Here is a 24,452-nt window from a genome sequence, read left to right on the forward strand (position 1 = left end):
AGTAGGTGTGTCTCCCTGAGAAGGGGAGGAGCTTGCGACTCAAAATTAGGGTAAGTGAGAGAGACTTGGGGGAGTTTTGAGTTCTTAGAGCTGGACCCTTTCTCAGTGGGGGGTGGAGGATGCTTGGAGAAGGAGGGCAGACAGCTGCCCCCTCCCCTTTCATGTACAGACGCTTCGGGTTGTGCGATTTCGGGTTGCGCACCGAACCCAGAAGTACCAGAATGGGTTACTTCCGGGTTTCAGCGCTTGCGTATGCGCCGAAGCGCTAAATTGCGCTTTGCGCATGCACAGAAATACCGAATTGCAACCCGCACGTGCACAGACGTGGTGCTGCAGGTTACGAACGTGCTTCCCGCACGGATCACATTCACAACCCGAGCATCCACTGTACGTGTAAGTATATCTCTGTGTGTATATACACTAGCATGTATATCTGCACATACACCTCAAAAACAAGATGAGGAAAGAGAGCTTTGCTTGCGCGTATTGTCTTGTTGCAGTCTATGCAGCAGCTTTGTACAGTAGACCAAGTACTATTGTTTTCATACTTCTCATGGTTGCCCAAGGCTGTCCTAACCCTACCCCTTTTTGAGTTCATGGCAGAAGGCAGTGTTCAAACAAGGAGCTTCACAGCTTTTACTCATAGCATTCCCACAAGGCCTGCGTGCCCATGTTGCGCAGATAGGCCTTTGCTGATAATCTGCACCCACCTCCTGTCTATATACTGTAGCTGATTATATACTGGATCACCATTACTGTGTATCAGTATATACCTGGCTATAAGAACAGCTTTGTGTATTTGAAATGCAGTTATTTAGATAGCAACTACTGTTATGTGTCATATATGTATATATTCAGCAAGAATGGGCACGTGTGTCTGTATACACACTTTATATTTTATGTTTTTTGAATATCTTTAAATTTTCAAATCAACAAACACATGCTGAAATATGCATTATATTGAATACACGTTATATAAACACACAAGCACATACAGCTGGCTACATGTGAATACTTCTGTGTTCATGTAAGCCTGTATCTAATTTATCTAAAACGTTTTGTAGCATGTAGCAAGGGGTACGTGATGTTTATATAAATGTATATTTGATACAGTTTGCATATTGGATGTAAGATAAGGAGGCATTGGCTATCAATGAACTGGTTCCTACATGGCTGTTCCACCACTTGATATCTTAACTGTGAAGTAGTCATTACAGTTCTAACACCAGAGGCCCATTTTTCATATCTCCTCGAAGGCTGTGTGTGTCAGCACTTCCCAGACATAGAGGTCTGATTCATTCTTGATTTCTTGCCTCCTGAATGACTACGCTTGAGCACTGGTAGCTGAAAGGTGAACAAACTCCACTGCGAAGCCCTGTGTTTTGAGGAGATGCGAGGAATTCTCCTTGCAATGTTTTATCTGCAATAGCCCATCCACACATGCAAGTTACTTGTGGATATTGCAGTTACCAAACAATAGCCATGTCTGTGTCACCTAGAGCGGTTCTCAAACTCTGGTCTGCGGCCCACAGGTTTCATTCATGTGGTCTGTGGCATTTCTGCAATAAATCATACTGATTTTAGCTGCAGTTTTATTGCTTATATTGTATTCTATTGCATTACAGTTTGTATTTTGTAGAATTCAGCTCGTAATATCATAAAAGAAAAAGAAACAACTAGAAATACAATTAAAAATCGTGCAGCACATTGTAATTGCTACAATAGGAAAGAAAACCATTAAGTGATTCGCCAAGACCCCCAGCAGTTTTCAAGTGGTCCATGGCGAGTAAAGGTTTGGGAACCACTGCCGTAAAGGCAACCAGGACATCCCCCTGTTTGCACTCTTCAAATAATGTTCATATTTATGTACATTTATGTGACCTCTCTGAAACACACACTGATGTTCTGGATGCATCGCTGCACATATACAAGGATCCACTGGTAAATACATTTTTTGTTCTGGCACAAGCATGAAAGGAGAGTCTCTCTGCCTTTCCTCTGATCCTGGAGAAACATGAGGACTCTCTGTGATGCCAGGCCAACTTCAGAAGCATGAAAGAGGGAAGGTAATGCAAGGACTGTCCCTGGTGTTGTGTTGAACATGGAAGATGCTTGGGAGAGCCGCGAGAGAGCTTCCTGCTGAATATATGAAGCTTAGCTGCCTTGGGGGTTAGTTCCCATTCCTATCCTCGGCTGTGGAGGAAGGGAAGGGGGCCACACACACACTTGGGCTCGCCCTTGAGCTCATATCATGTCAGAGGACTCTTATCCCCTTTAAGGGGAGCATCTTGACAAGAGCAGGTTACCAAGGGGAGCCCAGATTTCTTGACACCTGCACAAATATTGGCCCTTTCATTCTCAGGGACTGGATTTAAACAATACAATTAAAGGGAAGACCAACCTTCCTTCTTACATATTTTTGGGATTTCCTTATTAGGAAGTGACCCAGGTTCACTTCCCTGCTCTGCCACAGACCTTGCTGGGTGCTTGTGTTTTGGTTGAAGTTGCTCAGCATGACTGATATGGAAGCGGGACAACACTTGAGCAGAATAGGATGTTGAGTGAGAGGTCTGCACTACGAAGCCAGTAGCAGGAGAGAGAAAGTCTTCTGAAAGTAAAATAAATATGTCAGTGCCTCATGTTTTGCCATCATGTGTGTCCACCTTAATGCCCCCAAAGTATCTATGCACAGCAAGATGCGCGTGTTTCAGGTGCATGTCCATAGCTGTCAACCTTCCCTTCTTTTGCGGGAAATTCCCTTATTCCAGCGCTGCTATCCCGGATTGTTAGATATTGTGTAGACTGTCCCTGGGACAGGTGAGGCTGCTGATTCCTTATTTTCGAGGCTGCCGATCCCTTATTTTCAAATCTGAAAGTTGACAGCTATGTGCATGTCTAGCTTGTGCCCCTGTCCAATGCTGCTCTTTTGACTACTTACAGTGGGAGCTCAAGGGACCCTTTCTTTTTGGGGGGAGAGGAGATGCTGGCTAGTTCCAAACATGCACCTTTGGATATGCACCTTATCTATATCTGCATTCAATCCTAGAATTAGTGTGTGCCTTTCAGACCATCAAAGGCCTGGAAACGATGCCTTATGAGGAACGGCTAAGGGAGCTGGGCATGTTTAGCCTGGAGAAGAGGAGGTTAAGGGGTGATATGATAGCCATGTTCAAATATATAAAAGGATGTCACATAGAGGAGGGAGAAAGGTTGTTTTCTGCTGCTCCAGAGAAGCGGACACGGAGCAATGGTTCCAAAGTACAAGAAAGAAGATTCCACCTAAACCTTAGGAAGAACTTCCTGACAGTAAGATCTGTTGGACAGTGGAATTTGCTGCCCAGGAGTGTGGTGGAGTCTCCTTCTTTGGAGGTCTTTAAGCAGAGGCTTGACAACCATATGTCAGGAGTGCTCTGATGGTGTTTCCTGCTTGGCAGGGGGTTGGACTCGATGGCCCTTGTGGTCTCTTCCAACTCTATGATTCTAGTTCAGGCGTAGGACAACCTTGGTCCTCAGGATGTTGCTAAACTATAACACCTGTCAGCCCCAGCAGCCTTAACCAATAGCCAGGGATGATGGAACTGGCTGTTCAAGCAACATACTGAGGGTCAAAGGTTTCGCAGACGTGACCAAGTCCGGCCTCTTGCATCCCCCAAAGATGCAGCTTCCACTGGAAGACCTCCATTAAGGCCAATGGTCCTCTTGTCAAACTCTTTCCATCAAGAAACTCCTACTGTTCAACAGAACTCTGTTCTCCTGTAACTTCCATCCATTTGATCTAGTCCTGTGCTCTGAGGCAGCATTCAACCTTTCACCATGAGACATACCGTATCAGGGGTACTGTATTTCTTCTTGTCGCTGCTGCGCCGACTTTGACATTCCTAGATGTTGCCTGTCTCCTTCCTAATTCCCTAACTCCCTTTGCCTCCCTAGTGCACAGTCCAGGTGAAGTTGGAGCTGGGGCACCGCGCCCAGCTACGGAAGAAGCCCACCACCGAGGGGTTCACCCATGACTGGATGGTGTTTGTGCGAGGCCCAGAACAATTCGAGATCCAGCACTTTGTGGAGAGGGTGGTCTTCCGGTTGCATCAGAGCTTCCCTAAACCGAAACGTGGTGAGTTCATGTGTGTGTGCCGTATTTTTCGCTCTATAAGCGCACCAGACCACAAGACGCACCTAGTTTTTGGAGGAGGAAAACAAGAAAAAGAATATTCTGAATCTCAGAAGCCAGAACAGCAAGAGGGATCGCTAAGCAGTGAAAGCAGCAATCCCTCTTGCTGTTCTGGCTTCTGGGATAGCTGCGCAGCCTGCATTTGCTCCATAAGACGCACACACATTTCCCCTTATTTTTTAGGAGGGAAAAAGTGAGTCTTATAGAGCAAAAAATACGGTAGCTTTCTCTGTAGGTGTGTTCTGGCATACTTCAAAGCACACAAGCGCTCCCATTGGGGACAGAGTACACATGCAAGCCCTGCCCTCCTCACCCCATTTTCCCCCTTCTAACAGCAAGATATGCTCAGTCCCAGACCATCCCCATGTTGATTGGGATCTGCCAGAGGCTTCTCCTTGTGTTTGCTTGAACACAACCAAAATGCCTCTTGTGGTTGGGGAATCCTCAGCCACAGAACAGTGAAGGGTACCCTGCTCTTCATCAGATGAACAGGAGTAGAAACCCTCTGTAGACCTTCTCCAATTGGCACAGGGGTTGTTGTCAGCTGTTGATGGGAGGGCTTTGGGTTGTGTGGCTTGCTTGAGAATCCCTGCACCACCCATTCGCATATGCAGGGTCGGATCCAGCGCTGGTCCTATTCAGAGTAAGTCTACTGAAAGGATGTACATGGCCTATTTGGGTCCATTCATTTCAGTGACTGTGCTCCGAGTAGGATTTAGCTAGATTTAGCAGCCCACAGAATTCATCTCTGGGTTATTTCTGGGGCATAGGAATTCATTTATTTTTTCAAAATATAGTCCGGCCCCCAACAAGGTCTGAGGGACAGTGGGCCGGCCCCCTCCTGAAAAAGTTTGCTGGCCCCTAGTCTAACACTAGGACGCTATGCTTGTTGCATTATCATCATCTCCATATTGGACTGCAAGAGACCCCTGTCTGAAACCCTGGAGAGCCGCTGCCGGCCCGTGTAGACAGTACTGAACTAGGTGGACCTGAGGTCCAACAAGATTCCGAGGTCCAAGGCAGCTTCCTATGTTCCTGTAATAGGTTATTGTTTCCAATTGTGTATCACTGGAGTGTTTCACAAACATGATCTTGTAATCCTTACAACAGACCTGTAACTGCTATCTGTATTGCTATCCCTATTCTCTAGGTAGGTGTGGAGATGCTCAGATTGGCAAAGAAAGAGAAGCTTGCCTGAGGCTACATAGCATACAAGCTAGCCAACCTGTATGTTTCTTCTGCGATCCAACAGCCCCTGAAGTTTTAATACTTTATTTCTGCTTTTCTTCTCAGTTTGCAAAGAACCTCCGTATAAAGTGGAGGAGTCTGGCTATGCTGGCTTCATTATGCCCATTGAAGTCCACTTCAAAAACAAGGTATCATTTCAATCTCTCCTCCTTGCCGCCCCCGGGCTCCCTTCTTGCGTTCCCTTCAAACACACGGCAAACTCAGCGGGCTGGCCAGCCCCTACAGCAATGTAGCTGAACCTCATTGGCCCAACCCAAGTCTTTATCCAGGTCCAGTTATCATTTAATCTGCTCGTTTCTAACCAATGAGACGGTTTGTGCATTTCATGCACATTTTCATGCGTTGATCTATCATGGGATATCCAGATAAGCAAAGGACCTCCATGATCTGCCTCTTTTCTCCTTCTCTTTCACATCTCTGCATCTCTTTGTGGGGAGGTCTCCAGTGCGCTGCTCGCGGGCACGACAGCAACTTCAGACACCTCCCAAAACACCCTCCCAAATTCTTTTTTAAAAAATTAAATTAGTTTTTGTTGATGCGAGTGTTCGGTTTCTTCTGTTTGTTTCGTTTCTTAAGCAAATGTATCGATCACTTTGCAGCATAGAGCCACTGAAGCGATGTGCCATGTAACATAAGTGTTGGTATTTTGACTTTGTGGGGGCTGGTTCTGAGCATTGCCAGTTTTTCTTCTGCTAAATAGATATTCTGCGGTGCCCCCAACAGATTATTAGAATTCCAAATGTGTCTCGGGCCCAAAAAAGTTGGGATCCCTGCCTTGGTATTCAGATTTTTAAACTCAGCCCTCCGGATGTTTTGGGGCTACAACTCCCATCATTCCTAGCTAACAGGACCAGTGGTCAGGGATGATGGGAATTGTAGTCCCAAAACATCTGGAGGGCTGAGTTTAGGGATGCCTGTTTTAAAAGCAGGTAGAACAGTGGATAGATTGTGTTGGCCCCAAACCAGCACCCTAGAATATGTAACCGTCCTCTGACTTCGGTTGGTACCTGATCTTTGCACCGTTATGCATGATGAGATAAAAGTCCAGGCCCGATTGCTGTGACGGCTGCCTCTAATGCCCATCTGGGAAACCTTTCGGCTCAGAGTACTGCAGTCCGGCTGCTAACTGGAACCTGCAGAATGGAGCTGTGTTCTTGCCAGTCCTCCAGAATACTCCCTGCCCACTTCTGTGCCTGGAAGGTGCACTTCGGAGTGCACATTTTGACCTACGCAGCCAAAAGCTTTTGGGCCCGGGATAGGCTGTTCCCATACAAGCCTGTGTTTGAAGTTTCACCTGGGTTGCCCTCTATGTCTGCTGTGTTTTGGTCTGCGTTTGTTGCCTATCTTCCTAGTGTGTTTCAGGATTGTTCTAAGTCATCACAGGGACCAGGGCGAAAAGAGAGCCATATCTGAATGTCGGTATAGCAATAAGTAACCAAACAAACCCCTGTGTTGCAAAGAGAACGTCAGCAATGTTTAGGCAACGTGATGACAATGTACATGTGCAACAGGCAATCTTTATAGAATTCCTTTAAACCAGAACAAGTACAAAATAATCTTTAGTCTCAAAGTCTCTGAAATTCTTTAAACACTGAGCAGCGACTACATTATTACATGAGCACTGTTCCACAGCATTTGATATTTTCATTTACATACATTCATTCGAAATAAGATGGGTTTATGAAGCAATTCTATATCCTCCCACCCTGCTGACGAAGAATTCTACGAAGCAGTAGTCGATATCCGAAATCACTGTTCAGTGTTGGACATCATATTTGCTGAATACACAAAGCTTCACAGCTTGTCTTTCATCGTACAAAGTCTGGTACCTCGCTTTGTTTAAAGATTTCAGAGACAAAGATCATTTTGGACTTGTTACGGTTTGAAGGAATTCTGTAAAGATTGTTGCGTAAGTACATGGTCATCGTGTTGCCTAGACATTGCTGAATGTCGGTACAGTGGTACCTCGGGTTACATACGCTTCAGGTTGCAGACTCCCCTAACCCAGAAATAGTGCTTCAGGTTAAGAACTTTGCTTCAGGATGAGAACAGAAATCGTGCTCCGGCGGCGCAGCAGCAGTGGGAGGCCCCATTAGCTAAAGTGGTGCTTCAGGTTAAGAACAGTTTCAGGTTAAGTACAGACCTCTGGAACGAATTAAGTACTTAACCCGAGGTACCACTGTATAGGCAACCCTGATCTAGAAGTGCCAAAAGTCTGACTCAATATAAGGCACCTCCCTGCGTTGGTATATATAGTTGTTAAAACCGCTTCATGAGGCTTTTCCTTCTTTGCGTTCAGGAGGAACCGAAGAAAGTTTGCTTCACCTACGATCTTTTCTTGAATCTGGAGGGGAATCCGCCCGTCAACCACCTGCGCTGTGAGAAGCTGACCTTCAACAACCCCACCAAGGAATTTCGCCGAAAACTAATCAGGGCTGGTGGGGTGAGTAGCCAAGCAAGAAGCAGCCTGGTCTTTGCATGCTCAGAGTAATGACCATCTGCTGTTCTTTGGATCGCGCTAGCCAAAAGCTCATAGCAGAATGGGTTTTGTGAAGTGCTGTTACGCTTTTGATTTCTAGGCTGGGAAACAAGGTGAGGGTGATAGAGGTTTGTTGTGTGGTGCAGAGAAAATGACTGGATAATATGATAAAATGACTGGAAAATATGAAGAACAGAGGTTCTGACGAACGGATTATTAAAAATGTGTGAGGTAAACGGTGGAAGTCCTTTTTTTAAAATAAAAAAAACCAATTTATTTAAGGTAGATAAGGACCAGTGGCGTAGCATGGGGGGTGCAGGGGGGGGCGGCCGCACCGGGCGCAACATCTGGGGGGTAGGGTTAGGGGGCGCAAATCCACGGATTAGGGGGCGCAAATTACTTGCCTTGCCCCGGGTGCTGACAACCCACGCTACGCCACTGATAAGGACAAGATGAAATTATACAATAGACTATAAATATAGATGGGAAACGGCTATGTATTGTGAGTACTTATCTACTTTTAAAAATTTTCACTTATGATCTTTTTCTTTTACTTCTTTATTCTTTCTTTGTTCTTTTTTCTGATATCTTTCATTTCACTGCTTTATTGTGAATAGCATTTTATAGAGGTATAAATAACTGTAAATATGACAAGAGACAAAATATTCTCTAACTCTTTTTCCTTGGTTAGATGTATTTTCTTTTTCTTTTGTATTTTCTTTTGTTGTGAATATGTATCTTTTCTCATTTGTACTTAATAAAAATATTATTTTTTTAAAAAAGAAAATGACTGGATAGGGGATTTCTGGAATTTCCTGGCACAAAGGTGTGGAACAGCATTAATATCCAAGTTGTCTCTCCCTAGGTGGTGGTCATGCCAGAAGGTGCCGAAACAGTGTCCAGGCCCAGTCCTGACTACCCCATGTTACCCACAATACCGCTCTCTGCCTTCTCTGATCCGAAAAAGACCAAACCGCCCCATGGGTCAAAGGTGAGTCGCTTGGGAAGAGTGTGGGAATGTCCTTCCAAAATGATGAGGTCTAGAATCTTTCGTCGTTCCCATTCTGCAGAGACGCTAAAGCCCTCCGAAGAGGCATAGAATTATGTGCACACTACATATACCGTATTTTTTGCTCTATGAGACTCACTTTTTCCCTCCTAAAAAGTAAAGGGGAAATGTGTGTGCGTCTTATGGAGCGAATGCAGGCTGCGCAGCTATCCCAGAAGCCAGAACAGCAAGAGGGATTGCTGCTTTCGCAGCGCAGCGATCCCTCTTGCTGTTCTGGCTTCTGAGATTCAGAATATTTTTTTTCTTGTTTTCCTCCTCCAAAAACGAGGTGCGCCTTGTGGTCTGGAGCGTCTTATAGAGCGAAAAATACGGTATCCCTTTGGCCTCCACATTGTATTATGGTTGAGTTGAACTAATGGCTGGAAATCACAGAGAATTGGGTCTCAGGTAAACTATGCAAACCTCCAGTAGTCAAGGCCATTCAAGAGTGGGCTAGGCTGCTTTAGGAGGTGGTGGGCTCTCTGTCACTGGAGGTGTTGAAGTAGAAGAAGAAGAAGAAGATTTGATATCCCGCCTTTCACTCCCTTTAAGGAGTCTCAAAGCGGCTAACATTCTCCTTTTCCCTTCCTCGCCCACAACAAACACTCTGTGAGGTGAGCGGGGCTGAGAGACTTCAGAGAAGTGTGACTGGCCCAAGGTCACCCAGCAGCTGCAGGTGGAGGAGCGGAGACGGGAACCCGGTTCCCCAGATTACGAGACTACCGCTCTTAACCACTACACCACACTGGCTCTCAGACTGGGCAGTCCTCTGTCAGGGATGCAGTAGTAGCAGGTTGGACGTATGACTTCTAATTATTTGATACGTTGCATCTGTAGCAGAGAACAGAAGTAGGGGAAAGATACCCTAGGCCAGAGAGGAGAGCCTGCACTTGCGATCGTTATTGCAGAATCCTCAATCTTCGCATTGTTATAAATTGGAAAGAATATGAAGAGTCTGTTTTAAATAGCACTGATTGCAAATGTAAAAGGGGCAGGTAACTGATCTGTATTAATTATTCTTGAATAACTGAAGGAATGGCTGTCCTGCAGCAAGCCGAGCATAAGTCAGGGATTGGGAAACTGTACCTTGCCTATGAGACTTAAGCTTGCTTCATTAGCGTCCTATACAATCAAGGCTACAGCACCTCTGACACACATTTCTCGGTCTGTGGTCCAGTGAAGCCACAGAGTTGATTTCTGAGAATGTGTAGTGAAAAGGGGGATCCTGCTGGAACTTATGAGTTGCCCAACCAGGAAAATGTGGGACCAGTGTAAATGTTTTAGACCAGTGTAAATATATGGAGGAAGGAAGGGCCTTCCTGGATGAATGGTTTTGTAGCCCCTTTATTCCTTTGTCCCATTGTTTTATTTTCTGCTAGTTTCTGTCTGTTTACCATTTTGCTTTCTTCTGAATTTGAAAGAACACGGCCACAGCGAGATACGACTTACCGTATTTTTCGCTGTATAAGACGCACTTTTCCCCTCCTAAAAAGTAAGGGGAAATGTGCGTGCGTCTTATGGAGCGAATTGCAGGCTGCGCAGCTATCGCTGAAGCCAGAACAGCAAGAGGGAGAGCTGCGCAGCGAAAGCAGCAATCCCTCTTGCTGTTCTGACTTCTGGGACAGCCGCGCGAAGCCTCTTCAGGGCAACGGGAGGAACGCTTCACTTCACTGGAGAGGCACTGCACAGATTCAAAATTTTTTTTTTTCTAGTTTTCCTCCTCTAAAACTAGGTGCGTCTTATGGTCAGGTGCGTCTTATAGAGCGAAAAATACGGTAACTGATTATCTGAATGCTTCCTGCATGGTGACTTTCCCTTTGGAGGAAGATTCCCTTTTCTCCGCAGAACCCAATCCTTTCTTACAGGACGGGATAATTAAACTTTGCTGGTCTTTTCATTTCTCCACCGGTGCTTAGGAGGCCAACAAAGATGGCAGCAAAGCTTCCAAGCCACACAAGGTCACCCGGGAGCATCGCGAGAGGCCCAGGAAAGACTCGGAGAGCAAAAACTCCTCCAGAGACCTTGAAAGGGAGCCGGGTAAACCTGTGAAGGACTCCTCCAGGAAACCCACTGAGAACAAGGTGCCCAAGGAGGAGAAGACCCTCCCGAAAGCTGCTTTCAAGGAGCCCAAGCTGGCTCTGAAGGAGCCCAAGCTGGAGAACACGTCGCCAAAGGGCGGTCCTCCACCGCCAGACATGAAGACTTCAAGCAAAAGGCCCTCTACGGTGGAGTCTCCAAAACCCAGCGCTAAGAAGCCGAAGAAGAGCAGCTCCAAAGGAGCCAAGACCGTCCCGGCAACGTCCCCTCGGACGTCGTCTTACGCCGAGAAGAAGCCAGCCAAGGAGAAGCCGAGCGCCAAAGTGGAGAAGATGAAAACGGAGACTGAAACCAAGGCGATCAAAAAACCCATGGAGGTGGCGGTGGCAGAGGACTCCAATTCCGAGGATGAAGCTTCTCTGAAGTCAGAGGTGAGGGGCCTTCAAGGCCAGGCAGGGCTGCACTGTATGGTGTCTGCTGAGTGTAGGCAATTAAATACAACCCACGCTGAAGACAGACTGTTTGGATCTGGAGCTCTTGTTGAGTTTCAGTCCTGCACCTGCCTTTTCTGCCCTCTAGTCCTGCTGACATTTCTTCTTAGGATTCGTAAAGGTTTTTCAGAATGCAGGGAAACCCTAGAGGTGAGGTACAATGTATTAATAATAATAGTAATAATTTATTATTTGTACCCCGCCCATCTGGCTGGGTTTCCCCAGCCACTCTGGGCGGCTTCCAACAAAGATGAAAAATACACTAAAACATCACATATTAAAAACTTCCATGAACAGGGCTGCCTTCAGATGTCTTCTTAATGTCAGGTAGTAGTTTATCGCTTTGACATCTGATGGGAGGGCGTTCCACAGGGCGGGCGCCACTACCGAGAAGGCCCTCTGCCTGGTTCCCTGTAACTTGGCCTCTCGCAGTGAGGGAACTGCCAGAAGGCCCTCAGAGCTGCACCTCAGTGTCCGGGCAGAACGATGGGGGAGGAGACGCTCCTTCAGATATACTGGACCAAGGCTGTTTAGGGCTTTAAAGGTCAGCACCAACACTTTGAATTGTGCTCGGAACGTACTGGGAGCCAATGCAGATCTCTCAGGACCGGTGTTATGTCGTCCCGGCGGCCGCCCCAGTCTAGCTGCCTCATTGTGGATTAATTGCAGTTTCCGGGTCACCTTCAAAGGCAGCCCCACGTAGAGCGTATTGCAGTAGTCCAAGTGGGAGATAACCAGAGCATGCACCACTCTGGCGAGACAGTCTGCAGGCAGATAGGGTCTCAGCCTACGTACCAGATAGAGCTGGTAAACAGCTGCCCTGGATACAGATTTGACCTGTGCCTCCATGGACAGCTGTGAGTCCAAAATGACTCCCAGGCTGCGCACCTGGTCCTTTGGGGGCACAGTCACCCCATTCAGGACCAGGGAGTCCTCCACACCTGCCCGCCCCCTGTCCCCCAAAAACAGTACTTCTGTCTTGTCAGGATTCAACCTCAATCTGTTAGCCGCCATCCATCCTCCAACCGCCTCCAGACACTCACACAGGACCTTCACCGCCTTCACTGGTTCTGATTTAAAAGAGAGGTAGAGCTGGGTATCATCCACATATTGATGGACACAATGGTGGTTTCCCTCACTCCCATCCTAAAATACTTAAGAAATGGCCATTTCCCCCCCCCCCCGCCCTCCCCAGCCGAAGCTGGGCTCAGGGTGGCTAACAACAATAAAATAATACAACATTCTAAAATCATTCCATTATAAAATTAATTCAAATCAAATTGACAGCAACCATTAGGCTAAAGTTCTGTGAAGATTGCCAAAGGAGGGAGTCAGGCTGTTCCCTGGCCAAAGCCACTCTTTTCTTCAACGTGCTCATGACATGCATGGCTCCTCCCAACCCCTTTCATAATTTTAATATTTTTATTATTCCTATGCCGACCGTCTGACTGGCTTGCCCCAGCCGCTCAACAAATATTAAGAATGCAATGAAACTTAAAAACTTAATTGCATCCACTACATTGGCTGTCCCAGGAATCCCAAGCACAGACTAGACCAGGGTCAGCAAGGTTTACCTTGCGTGGGCCAGTTCACTCCAGCGGAGAGCCCTCCGTGGGCCACTATTTCTGGCGTCTGCATCTGTGCAGACGCGATTTCCAGCACCGCAGAAGCGAGCTCCTGTGCTGATTTAGCGCAGCGGGCGGGGAATCACCGAGTGGGCAGCTCAGTTGGGGGGGCGACTCGTGGGCTGGTTAAACGACCCCCATGGGCCGCTTGTGGCCCATGGGCCTTAGGTTTGGGTTTGATATCCCGCTTTATCACTACCCGAAGGAGTCTCAAAGCAGCTAACATTCTCCTTTCCCTTCCTCGCCCACAACAAACACTCTGTGAGGTGAGTGGGTCTGAGAGACTTCGAAGAAGTGTGACTAGCCCAAAGTCATCCAGCAGCTGCATGTGGAGGAGCGGAGAGGCGAACCCGGTTCCCCAGATCACGAGTCCACCGCTCTTAACCACTACACCACACTGGCTCTCCAGTGTGACCCCTGGGCTAGATCCTGGGCTAGACCCTGGTCACTTTAGCTTGTAATCTGCCCTGGGACCTCAGGGTGAAGGCTGGGTAATAAATTGTAATTGTTAGTAGGGGCCCCATGGTCCATAGTGCCACCCCATACTCCCTCATTCTTACAACATGTTCCAGAACTGAGTCATGGAAGAAGGTCTGGGGTTCCACCCTGGGAAACCTTGGCTCCAGTCAAGCCGCCCACACACCGCCCTCGGGCTCAGGGTGGATTTGATTTAAATTACAGTGGTACCTCTGGTTACGTACTTAACTCGTTCTGGAGGTCCGTTCTTAACCTGAAACTGTTCTTAACCTGAAGCATCACTTTAGCTAATGGGGCCCCCTGCTGCTGCCACACCGCCGCCACGCAATTTCTGTTCTCATCCTGAAGCAAAGTTCTTAACCCGAGATAATATTTCTGGGTTAGCGGAGTCTGTAACCTGAAGCGTCTGTAACCTGAGGTACCACTGTAATCGATTTAAATCACTAGTCAGTACATCTTCCTTTTACAGAAAGACTCATTCTTGCTGGTATAATCTTACTATTTACAACCAGACAAAGGTTTCATTTTTGGAATAATAACATTTCAGAGTAGCTTTTACAGTTATATAAAAAAATTACTGATTTGGTTATATTATTAGAAATACTATATTGTGAGGTTTAATAAGTTAACTGTTTATATTTGGACAACTTTCCTGCTGTACTTTATTGGAAGGAGAAAAACAATCATTTCCTTAGTAACAATTTAAACTATCCATTTAACTAAAAACTGTAACATTATAGCATTTGTATCCATGTTTGTTAACTGATGTGGTTAAACCATTATTATTATTATTTTTAAAAAAGACTGGGTTTTAGCACACATGAAAAACTTGAAACAAATCCTTATTTCCTGATGAATAGCCTTTGGACTATAATGTAACTTAAATGGAAAACTATCTTTAGAAAGATTTTTTTTTCTCCAAAAGCATTTTATTTTAAAAATCCAGTTTAAATAATAAAAAAATCTGATTCTAATTTTTAAAAATACTTTTTTTATTTTTCATTGTTTTTTCTCCACCCTACTCTGGCTCTTACACCTTAAGTCACCCATGCACAAAAAAGGAAAGAGAGATAGGAATGCTTCCAAAGTAAGGAAATGAATAAAGAAAAAAGAGTGAGAGGAGGACAACCTGACAGGGGGGGGGGGAGAGAGAGAAAAAACTTATTAGCAATGAAAGGTAAAGGGACGCCTGACCATTAGGTCCAGTTGTGACCGACTCTGGCGTTGCGGCGCTCATCTTGCTTTACTGGCCGAGGGAGCCGGCGTACAGCTTCCTGCTGGAGTGGTACCTATTTATCTACTTGCACTTTGACGTGCTTTCGAACTGCTAGGTTGGCAGGAGCAGGGACCGAGCAACAGGAGCTCACCCCGTCATTGCGGGAATTCGAACTGCTGACCTTCTGATCGGCAAGTCCCAGGCTCTGTGGTTTAACCCACAGCGCCTATTACAGCTGTGTCCCCCCCCAACAACAACATGAGGATCCAACTTATCCCTGTCTTTCTTAAGTCCTGAGAAGAAGCTTGACCAGACTTCCAAGTCTGTGATGTAATCCTCTTGGTGACTAAAGGACAAAACTGAAGAACCTTCCATGGGAAATACAAGAAATTGGGCTGGGCTGCCATCTCTCTCTCTGCCATTCCGCTGTACGGACCAAAGGGTTGAAATTAATTCTCCCTCTTCCTTCTTCCTTTCTCTGTGCCGACTGAAGTCTGCCCCGTCCAGCCCTTCCAACTCCAGTTCCAGCTCCGACTCCAGCTCCGACTCTGATTTCGAGCCGTCTCAGAACCACAGCCAAGGTGCGTTGCTGTTTGGAAATCTCACGTGAGTCTTGGTGTCAATTAAGCCTACGATGCCTCCCCTCCCCAAGTGTGAGGTTTTTGTTTGTCATGCTGGCCCAATAATAGCCACCGGTTCATAAAACACGGCACTCAACATTGTGCTTCCTGAATGTTGAAAACACTTAGATAAAGGCACAGAAAAGCTTGACAAGGGCTGATGTCAGTCAAGTGATTGAGCTGGAAAACTGGAAGCGTCCAGTTTAGGCCCCCTTAGGTGGTCCAGTGGACCATAAAGAAGGCTGATTGCCGAAGAATTGATGCTTTTGAATTCTGGTGCTGGTGGAGACTCTTGAGAGTCCCATGGACTGCAAGAAGATCAAACCTCTCCATTCTGAAGGAAATCAGCCCTGATCGCTCACTGGAAGGCCACCTCATGAGAAGAGAAGACTCCCTGGAAAAGACCCTGATGTTGGGAAAGATGGAGGGCACAAGGAGAAGGGGACGACGGAGGACGAGATGGTGGGACAGTGTTCTCGAAGCTACCAGCATGAGTTTGACCAAACTGCGGGAGGCAGTGGAAGACAGGAGTGCCTGGCGTTCTCTGGTCCAGGGGGTCATGAAGAGTCGGACACGACTAAACGACTAAACAACAACAGGTGGTCCAGGGCAAGTCATTCTCTCTCAGCCTCAGTTGGTGCTGAACTACATCCACCTACATCAGCCATCTTTTAGCAGAACCCTGCGAAGTAGTTCAGCACCAACTGAGGCTGAGAGAGAGTCACTTGCCCTGGGCCACCTAAGGGGGACTAAACTGGGCGCTTCCAGTTTTCCACCTCAGTCTCTTGACTTACATCAGCCCTTGTCAAGGCTTTCCTGTGCCTTTAGTTAAGTAGCTTCCTTTTTTAAAATACCGCCGCTGTAGGAAGTCGTGCCACTTGGCTAGACATATACCCGACAGCTTCACCAGTTCCCCAAAAACCCCAGACAGCTGCTGTCTGCCAGCAGAGACCAACCTCCTCCAACCCTGCGGGCTCCCGGTGTTTCAGTCAGCATGGCCGGTCATCGAAGAGTTGCAAAAATAATTGCTCGCCTGAGGGAATCTTTAGAAAAGTTGCTGCTTTTCCCACCTCCCTTCGCAAAAAAAGGCCATGTTGGGCTAGCAAAACACTGCTAGGGCAGGAACTGATTTGCAAGGTTAGCCATGGTGTGCTTGACTCGCTTTGCCTATATCCTTTCCACCTGGCACAATTTCACCACAATTAGGTGCAGTAATACGGCTGGGAGGGGGGGGGGGAGAGAGTATATTCTGCTTTGGCCAGATGTTGCAGGTGTCGAGCTCCTCAAATTGTTCATCTCTGATTACTTGGGAAGCAGATAGTTGCGTGTTCACCCCACCCCTGGTGGGAGCCATAACAAGGGTGCTCTTCTGGGGTGGGGGTGGGGTTATCAACAAACGGAAGCAAATGTGGGTGTACGTCAGGAGCAGCAGTGGTGATAAGTGATAAGTTTCTAGCCTTTGAGGCTGTAAAAGTGATAGTCCTGACTGATTAAAAACAAATCGTTAGTATTAATTCTGCCATTTTTTGGTACTAAACAATAATACTTAGTATTTGTCAAGTGCTTCTCTAAAGTGTTTTGCATTATCTTGCTGTAATCCTTACAACAAACTTGTGAGGTAGGTCAGTGTGATCCCCGGATGGTTTGACGGGTCTGAGAGAAAAACGTCATGCCTGAGTCTGCCTTTGCCACAAGTCTGTGGCAGATGCAAGATTTGAAATGAGGACTTCCTGAATCACAGTGCCATCTCTCTATGTCAAATCACCTCTCTGACATACGTGCTTGCCTCTTGCCTCTTCTTCTCTCTCCCACCCCCCTTAAAAATGAATTCAGGACACAAGCTGACGGATGGGTTAACTGGCGTGCAGGTGGGGGCACCCAAGGGAGAAGGCGGAGCCATGTGATCACCAGTCTTGGAGCGGACAGCTTCAAATAGTCAAATGTTTGCAACCTTCTCTCTTCCTGGAATCCTGAAGACAGTCTTCCAAGCTTCTACTGCTTGGGTGGGAGACCTTTGGCTGGGACGCGGGTGGCGCTGTGGGTTAAACCACAGAGCCTAGGACTTGCCGATCAGAAGGTTGGCGGTTCGAATCCCCGCGACGGGGTGAGCTCCCGTTGCTCAGTCCCTGCTCCTGCCCACCTAGCAGTTCGATAGCACGTCAAAGTGCAAGTAGATAAATAGGTACCGCTCCAGCAGGAAGGTAAACGGCGTTTCCGTGCACTGCTCTGGTTCTCCAGAAGCGGTTTAGTCCTGCTGGCCACATGACCCGGAAGCTGTACGCCGGCTCCCTCGGCCAATAAAGCGAGATGAGCGCCACAACCCCAGAGTCGGCCACGACTGGACCTAATGGTCAGGGGTCCTTTACCTTTATGTCTCTAAACTACACCTCCCACCAGTCATCTCTGGCCATTGGCCATTCTTGCTAGGACTTGTGGGGGTTGTAGTTGAGTGTCTGGAGAGCTAAAGATTCCCCACTCTTGCTGTACTTTGCTCCTTGTATCACACTTAACTACCACCACCATTGCAGGTGCAACAAACAGAGCAACTGTCCGCACGTAAAAGAGCCTCCACAGATGTAAACAAGGTTTATTTATGACAGGCTTCCCAATGGTGTTTAAAATTCTGTGGACAAGTATTTTGGAGGCAGGGAACTTGTTGTTACAATGGAACCTCGGTTTTCGAGCATCTCGGAAGCCAGACATTTCGGTTTCCGAACCCCAAAAACCTGGAAATAATTGCTTCCGCTTCCGAACGCGCCTCGGAAGTCAAATGGCTTGCAAGGCGCGTTTCTCAATTTTCTCCAATGAAATTGCCTACCGTCCATTGTACCTCAATCGTTGAATGTTTCAGAAGCTGAATAATCTTCTGGAACGGATTACGTTCAACAACTGAGGTTCCACTGTAGAAGGTTTCTAAACCCGTTTCTTTTTGTTCTGAAATGTCTGGTGGTAACACAGTGATTTTGCTGTCAAACCGGAGAGATGGGAGGGGACTTGGTAGAGTCACAAAATGTCTGCTTGCTTGTGGGGCAGACCCAACCCACCAGTGGCCCTCTATGCTGTATGAATGCCCCTTTTCCTCCGAATTGTGTCCCATGGCTCAACAGCCACCCTGTTTACTGTTCTAGACAGGTAGAACAACGAGCTAAACAGGCCTTGTGGTGGGCCACTCTCCCTGTCTTGCGATCAGGCTGTGTTTGGCTTGGGGAGCTCTCAAACTGTGCCACCCCTGTGTACAGGAACTGAAAAGAGCCCAAACGGACAGTGCCTGGTAAGCAGCCCAGCACAACTCCGCTTAGCGTTGAACCTGAGTTTCCCTGTCCTGTGTCCATTTTTAAACTGGCTTTCCTGGCTTCTGAACCCCAGGGCCTCTACGCTCCATGGTCGAGGACTTGCAGTCAGAAGAGTCTGACGATGATGACAGTTCTTCCGGGGAAGAGCCGGCGGTCAAGGCAGCTCCCATCAGCAGGGATGCGAGGTGAGAGCAGCCCGGGTTTATTTATGTGCTGTTTTTGCCTGTGTTTAAGGCAATCAGGGACGCGGGTGGCGCTGTGGGTAAAACCTCAGTGCCTAGGACTTGCTGATCGTAAGGTGGGCGGTTTGAATCTTCGCGGCGGGGTGAGCTCCCGTCGTTCGGTCCCAGCTCCTGCCCACCTAGCAGTTTGAAAGCACCCCTAAGTGCAAGTAGATAAATAGGTACCGCTTCATAGCGGGAAGGTAAACGGCGTTTCCGTGTGCTGGCTCGCCAGAGCAGCTTCGTCACGCTGGCCACGTGACCCGGAAGTGTCTCCGGACAGCGCCGGCTCCCGGCCTCTTGAGCGAGATGAGCGCGCAACCCTAGAGTCGGTCACGACTGGCCCTGTCGGGCAGGGGTACCTTTACCTTTAAGGCAATCATGGTCCCCTAAAGGAGTTCACAGTCCGGCTTACAGAAACACAGAATGAAAGGCGGGGGGACAGGTAGAGAAGGGAGTTTAGTCCTCAAGGCCAGAACTGTTGGGGCCACCTGACCTTCCAGTGGTTTTTTTTTTTTAATAATATTTATTAAAGGTTTTTAAACAATAAACAAAAAACATACATAATAACATAGTCTTTTCAAATTTCCACATTTCATTCTCCTCTTTGGACTTCCTCACATCTCTTGTTCCTGCATTCTGAACTCACAAATTTTGCTAGCAAATTATTTACTTGTTTCAATTCATATCATATAATTATCCAATATTAAATCTCAAATTTTAGAATTTAAATCACACTTTTGAGATCTTAGTTTTGAAATATTGTTTATCCAAAATTTGTCTTTTCTTTCAATTACGTTCAAATTTATATTCCTTTTTACTAATTTGTTGGAGCCGTGTTATTACAAATCTTACATCTTTCTTAGCATTCATACAATTTACAATGTTTTTGTAGATAATCCTTAAATTTCTTCCAATCCTCCTCCACCAGTTCCTCTCCCAGGTCTCGGATTCTGCCAGTCATCTCAGCCAGTTCCATATAATCCATCAGTTGCATCTGCCATTCTTCCAGCGTGGGCAAATCTTGAGTTTTCCAGCATTTAGCAATGAGTATCCTTGCTGCTGTTGTGGCATACATAAAAAAAGTTCGATCCTTCTTTTGCACACTCTGGCCGACAATGCCTAAAAGAAAGGCCTCTGGTTTCTTAGGGAAGGTATACTTAAATACCTTTTTCAGCTCATTGTATATCATTTCCCAGAAAGCCTTCACTCTAGGGCAAGTCCACCAGAGGTGAAAGAATGTTCCTTCAGCTTCTTTACACTTCCAGCATTTATTGTCAGACAGATGGTATATCTTTGCGAGCTTGACTGGAGTCATGTACCACCTATATATCATTTTCATAATGTTTTCTTTCAAGGCATTACATGCCGTGAACTTCATACCGGTGGTCCATAACTTTTCCCAGTCAGCAAACATAATGTTGTACCCTATGTCCTGTGCCCATTTTATCTTAGCTGATTTGACCGTTTCATCCTGTGTATTCCATTTTAGCAGCAAGTTATACATTCTCGAAAGTGTCTTAGAGCTGGGTTCTAACAATTCTGTTTCTAACTTTGATTTTTCCACCTGGAATCCTAATTTTTTATCTGACTTAAAGGCTTCTTTAATCTGAGCATAATGTAGCCAATCTCGCACTTTCCCCTTTAGTTTCTCCATACTCTGCAACCTCCAATTGTCTCCATCTTTTTCTATTATTTCCCAATATTTCGGCCATTTGGCCTCCATATTGAGTCTTTTCGGGGCCTTAGCCTCCATTGGTGATAACCACCTTGGGGTCTTGTTTTCCAATAAGTCCTTGTATTTTGACCAGACATTAAACACTGCTTTTCTGACAACATGATTCTTAAAAGCCTTGTGTATTTTAACCTTGTCATACCACAGATATGCATGCCAACCAAAAGCATTGTTAAATCCTTCCAAATCTAAAACATCAGTGTTTTCAAGAAGCAGCCAATCTTTCAACCAGCAGAAAGCTGCTGATTCATAGTAGACCTTTAAGTCTGGCAGGGCAAAGCCCCCTCTTTCTTCAGCATCAGTTAGTATCTTAAACTTAATTCTGGGCTTTTTGCCCTGCCAGACAAATTTTGAGATATCTCTTTGCCACCTCCCAAAACACTCCATTTTATCCACAATCTGCAAGGTTTGAAACAAAAACAACATTTTTGGCAATACATTCATCTTAATAGCAGCAATGCGTCCTGACAAGGAAAGTTTCAGTCTTGACCAAACATCTAGATCCCTTTTAATTTCAGACCAACATTTTTCATAATTATCTTTAAATAAATTCATGTTCTTCGCTGTTATGTTTACCCCTAGGTATTTTACTTTTTTAACCACATTTAATTCTATCTCTTTCTGAAACCTTTCTGATTCTGAAGAAGTCAATTTTTTTTCCAAAACCTTGGTTTTTTGCTTGTTAAGTTTGAATCCCGCCACCCGACCAAACTCATAAATCAGTTGCAATACCCTTTTAGTACTTGGCTCTGGCTCCTGTAAGGTCAATACTAGGTCATCTGCAAATGCTTTAAGTTTATACTGTTTCGCTCCGACCTGAATACCCTCCACCAACCGGTCTCCTCTAATCATATTTAGAAGCACTTCCAGGACCGATATAAATAACAAGGGGGAAATAGGACAGCCTTGTCGTGTTCCTTTTTCAATTTTAAACTCTTCCGTCACCACATTGTTCACTATCAATTTTGCCTTCTGCTCCGAATAAATTGCCTCTATCCCATTCTCAAACCCCCGCCCCACTCCCATTCCTTCCAAATTTTTCTTCATGAACTTCCAAGAAATATTGTCAAAGGCCTTCTCCGCATCTATAAATATCAACACTGCTTTTGTATTAATATTTGCTTGCAAGAGTTCCAAAATATCAATAATATTCCTTGTATTTGCAAACAAATGTCTACCTGGGAGAAAGCCTGCTTGGTCCTTATGAATCACTTCATTTAACACTTTTTTAAATCTACTTGCCAAAATGTCTGCAAATATTTTGTAATCCACATTCAGGAGGGAGATGGGGCGGTAGTTCTTGAGTTGTGTCTTTTCGGTTTCTAGTTTAGGTATCAATGTGATGAAAGCCTCTTTCCACGACTCTGGTGCCTTCTTCCCTTCTATAATTTCATTACAAACCTCCATTAATGGATGTATCAAATAATCTTTCAATGTCTTATAATATTTGGAGGTGAGTCCATCTGGCCCTGGAGACTTGCCCAGTTGCATGTTCTGAATGGCTTCATCAATCTCTTGTTGTGTTATTTTGTAGTTCAGGATTGTTCTATTTCGCAGGGACAACCTTGGTAGACCATTCTTCTTTAAAAATTGTTCTATCTCCACTTCGTTTTGCGGCCCTTCCAGTGGTTTTGTTTGAACAGCAGTTGTTAGCTCTTGTACATTTGGCTGATGAATGGGGTCAGGATGGCCTTTCCCCCTCCCTTCTGCGGCCCCAGAGTAGCTGACTGTTGGCACACACTACTCTCTCTGGCAAGTCAGGGGAGTCGCTTTCCCTGCAGCCTTCTTTTCTGGCTGGTGGTTGGGGCTAGGGTGGTCTCCCAGGCAAGAGGAGGAGCAGCCCCTGGCAGCTTGGTTCGCTTAGCCAGTGGCAGAAACCAGAGTTCACTGCCCTTCTTTTCTGCCTTCCCAGCACAACGGCCGTATGCAATTGGCTGTCTTTTGTGTAGCTGTTGCCTAAAGCAAACAAAAGACATGGGGGTCAAGCTTTCGTGACTTATTTGACCTGAACAGATTGTTCAGGGTTCTCCTAAGAGCGGGTCGTGGGGCACATCGAGTTTTAGCCAGTTCTAGTTCTACTCAGAAATGAACCAATATGATGAAATTGGGCCCATTAATATCTGGGAGTGCTCTGAGTAGAACCGGCAGTGGATGCAAGCCTTTGCTGCCTGTGGAGGGGATGGAAGAGAAGCAGCAGAGGAGGCAGCCTTTTGCCATCAGCCCATCAAGCTCAGGATTGCATGCACCCGGCATTAGCCAACGTGGTGCCCTCCAGACAACGACAGCCCCTTCCAGCTCCCGTCAGCCACAGCCAGCACGGCCCAGTGGTCAGAGGTGATGGCAACTTTTGTCCAGTAGCTTCCGGAGGCTGCCGCAATGACTAACCTCAGCTCTGCACTGGCTGGTTGCTGCATTCTGGGCATTCATCCTGAAGCTGCTTGCTTACAAAACATTGGCTGCAGCCACTGAGCTACTGGAGACAGAGAGGGGCCTGTCCAGAACGTGGGATCAGAGCCTCCTGCTTAACCTTGCAGCCTTCCAGGACAAGTGTGGGAAACCTGTAACCCTCCAGGTGTTACTGAACTACAACTCCAACCAGCCCCAGCTACGGATGAGGATGAAAATTACAGCTCAGCAACATCTGGAGGGGCAAAGGTTCCCCCATACCTGTCCTGGAAGGCTTCCCCCATAATCCAGCCGGGACACTGAGGTCCAGCTCCGAGCGTCTTCTGGTGGTTCCCTCACGGTGAGAAGTGAGGTTACAGGGAACCAGACACAGGGTCTTCTCGGTGGTGGCGCCTGCCCTGCAGAACAGCCTCCCATTAGATGTGTAGGAAATTAAGAACTATGTTTGACTTTTAGAAGACATCTGAAGGTAGCCCTGTATTGGGAAGTTTTTGGTGTTTGTTGTGTTATTGTGTTTTTAATATTTTGTTGGGAGCTGACAACCCAGTCAGATGGGCATTGTTGTTGCATTATTATTATTATTATTATTATTATTATTATTATTATTATTATTTCTTCAGGCTCAGCCACAGCGATAGCGACAGTGACAACAGTGAGGACTCCTGCCTTCCAAGTCGGGAGCCTCCGCCCAACCAGAAACTACCCCCCTCTAACAATAAGGTAATTGTGCAGCAAAGGCAGTTTGGCTTCCTACTCACCCAGCTGTCTGGAATTTGGCCCAGGTATACTAAAGGAGCACAAGGCTGGGGTGCTGGGGCGGGGAACACAGTTGTAGGAGTGGCTGATTTTGTTTCATAAGCAGCGGAGAAAGTTGAGAACAGGAAACAGAAGGAGAAAGGAGCAAAGGGAGAAAGGTTGCAGATAGCAAGGGAAGATTGGAAGAAGTTCATTTATCGGAGGAAGCAGGGAAGGAGTTGGAGCTCTTTGGTCCTGTCCTCTCGAGGGGGCTAAGAACACCTGTGAGGGCAGGCACAGGCAAACCCAGTCCTTCAGGTGTTTTGGGACTACAATTCCCATCACCCCTGACCACTGGTCCTGTTAGCTAGGGATGATGGGAGTTGTGGTCCCAAAACATCTGGAGGGCCCAGTTTGCCTATGCCTGTGTGAGGGTGTTGAAACAAGGCAGGAACAGAAATCAGAGTGCGTTGCTAGCTTGTTTCAACAAATCATTTAACTAACTGTGGTTTGGGTTCGGGCATAAGCTGCTGTTAGTTTTAAGGCAGGCAGAGGATGTTCCCACAAGCCAAAGGCTTGGTCACATAGTTCAGTGCTATGTTTTGGTGGCAGGGTTTGTATATAGGGGCATATAACTCCAGACAATTGATGAC

At 46.5% G+C, this 24,452-nt stretch overlaps 1 protein-coding gene across 1 annotated transcript in view; it reads left to right on the top strand.

The window, feature by feature from the left end:
• Positions 1–24,452, top strand: part of MLLT1 (MLLT1 super elongation complex subunit) — a 30,996-nt gene that overhangs the window by 1,685 nt on the left and 4,859 nt on the right. The window contains exons 2-9 of the mRNA XM_081846227.1: positions 3,931–4,111; positions 5,462–5,544; positions 7,716–7,859; positions 8,761–8,886; positions 10,860–11,411; positions 15,283–15,370; positions 18,776–18,887; positions 23,685–23,784. Of these exons, the coding sequence (XP_081702353.1) occupies positions 3,931–4,111; positions 5,462–5,544; positions 7,716–7,859; positions 8,761–8,886; positions 10,860–11,411; positions 15,283–15,370; positions 18,776–18,887; positions 23,685–23,784 (1,386 nt within the window). The remainder of the gene's footprint in view (positions 1–3,930; positions 4,112–5,461; positions 5,545–7,715; positions 7,860–8,760; positions 8,887–10,859; positions 11,412–15,282; positions 15,371–18,775; positions 18,888–23,684; positions 23,785–24,452) is intronic.

Source organism: Podarcis erhardii, assembly GCF_964252035.2.
Source record: "Podarcis erhardii genome assembly, chromosome: 18".
NCBI lineage: Eukaryota > Metazoa > Chordata > Lepidosauria > Squamata > Lacertidae > Podarcis > Podarcis erhardii.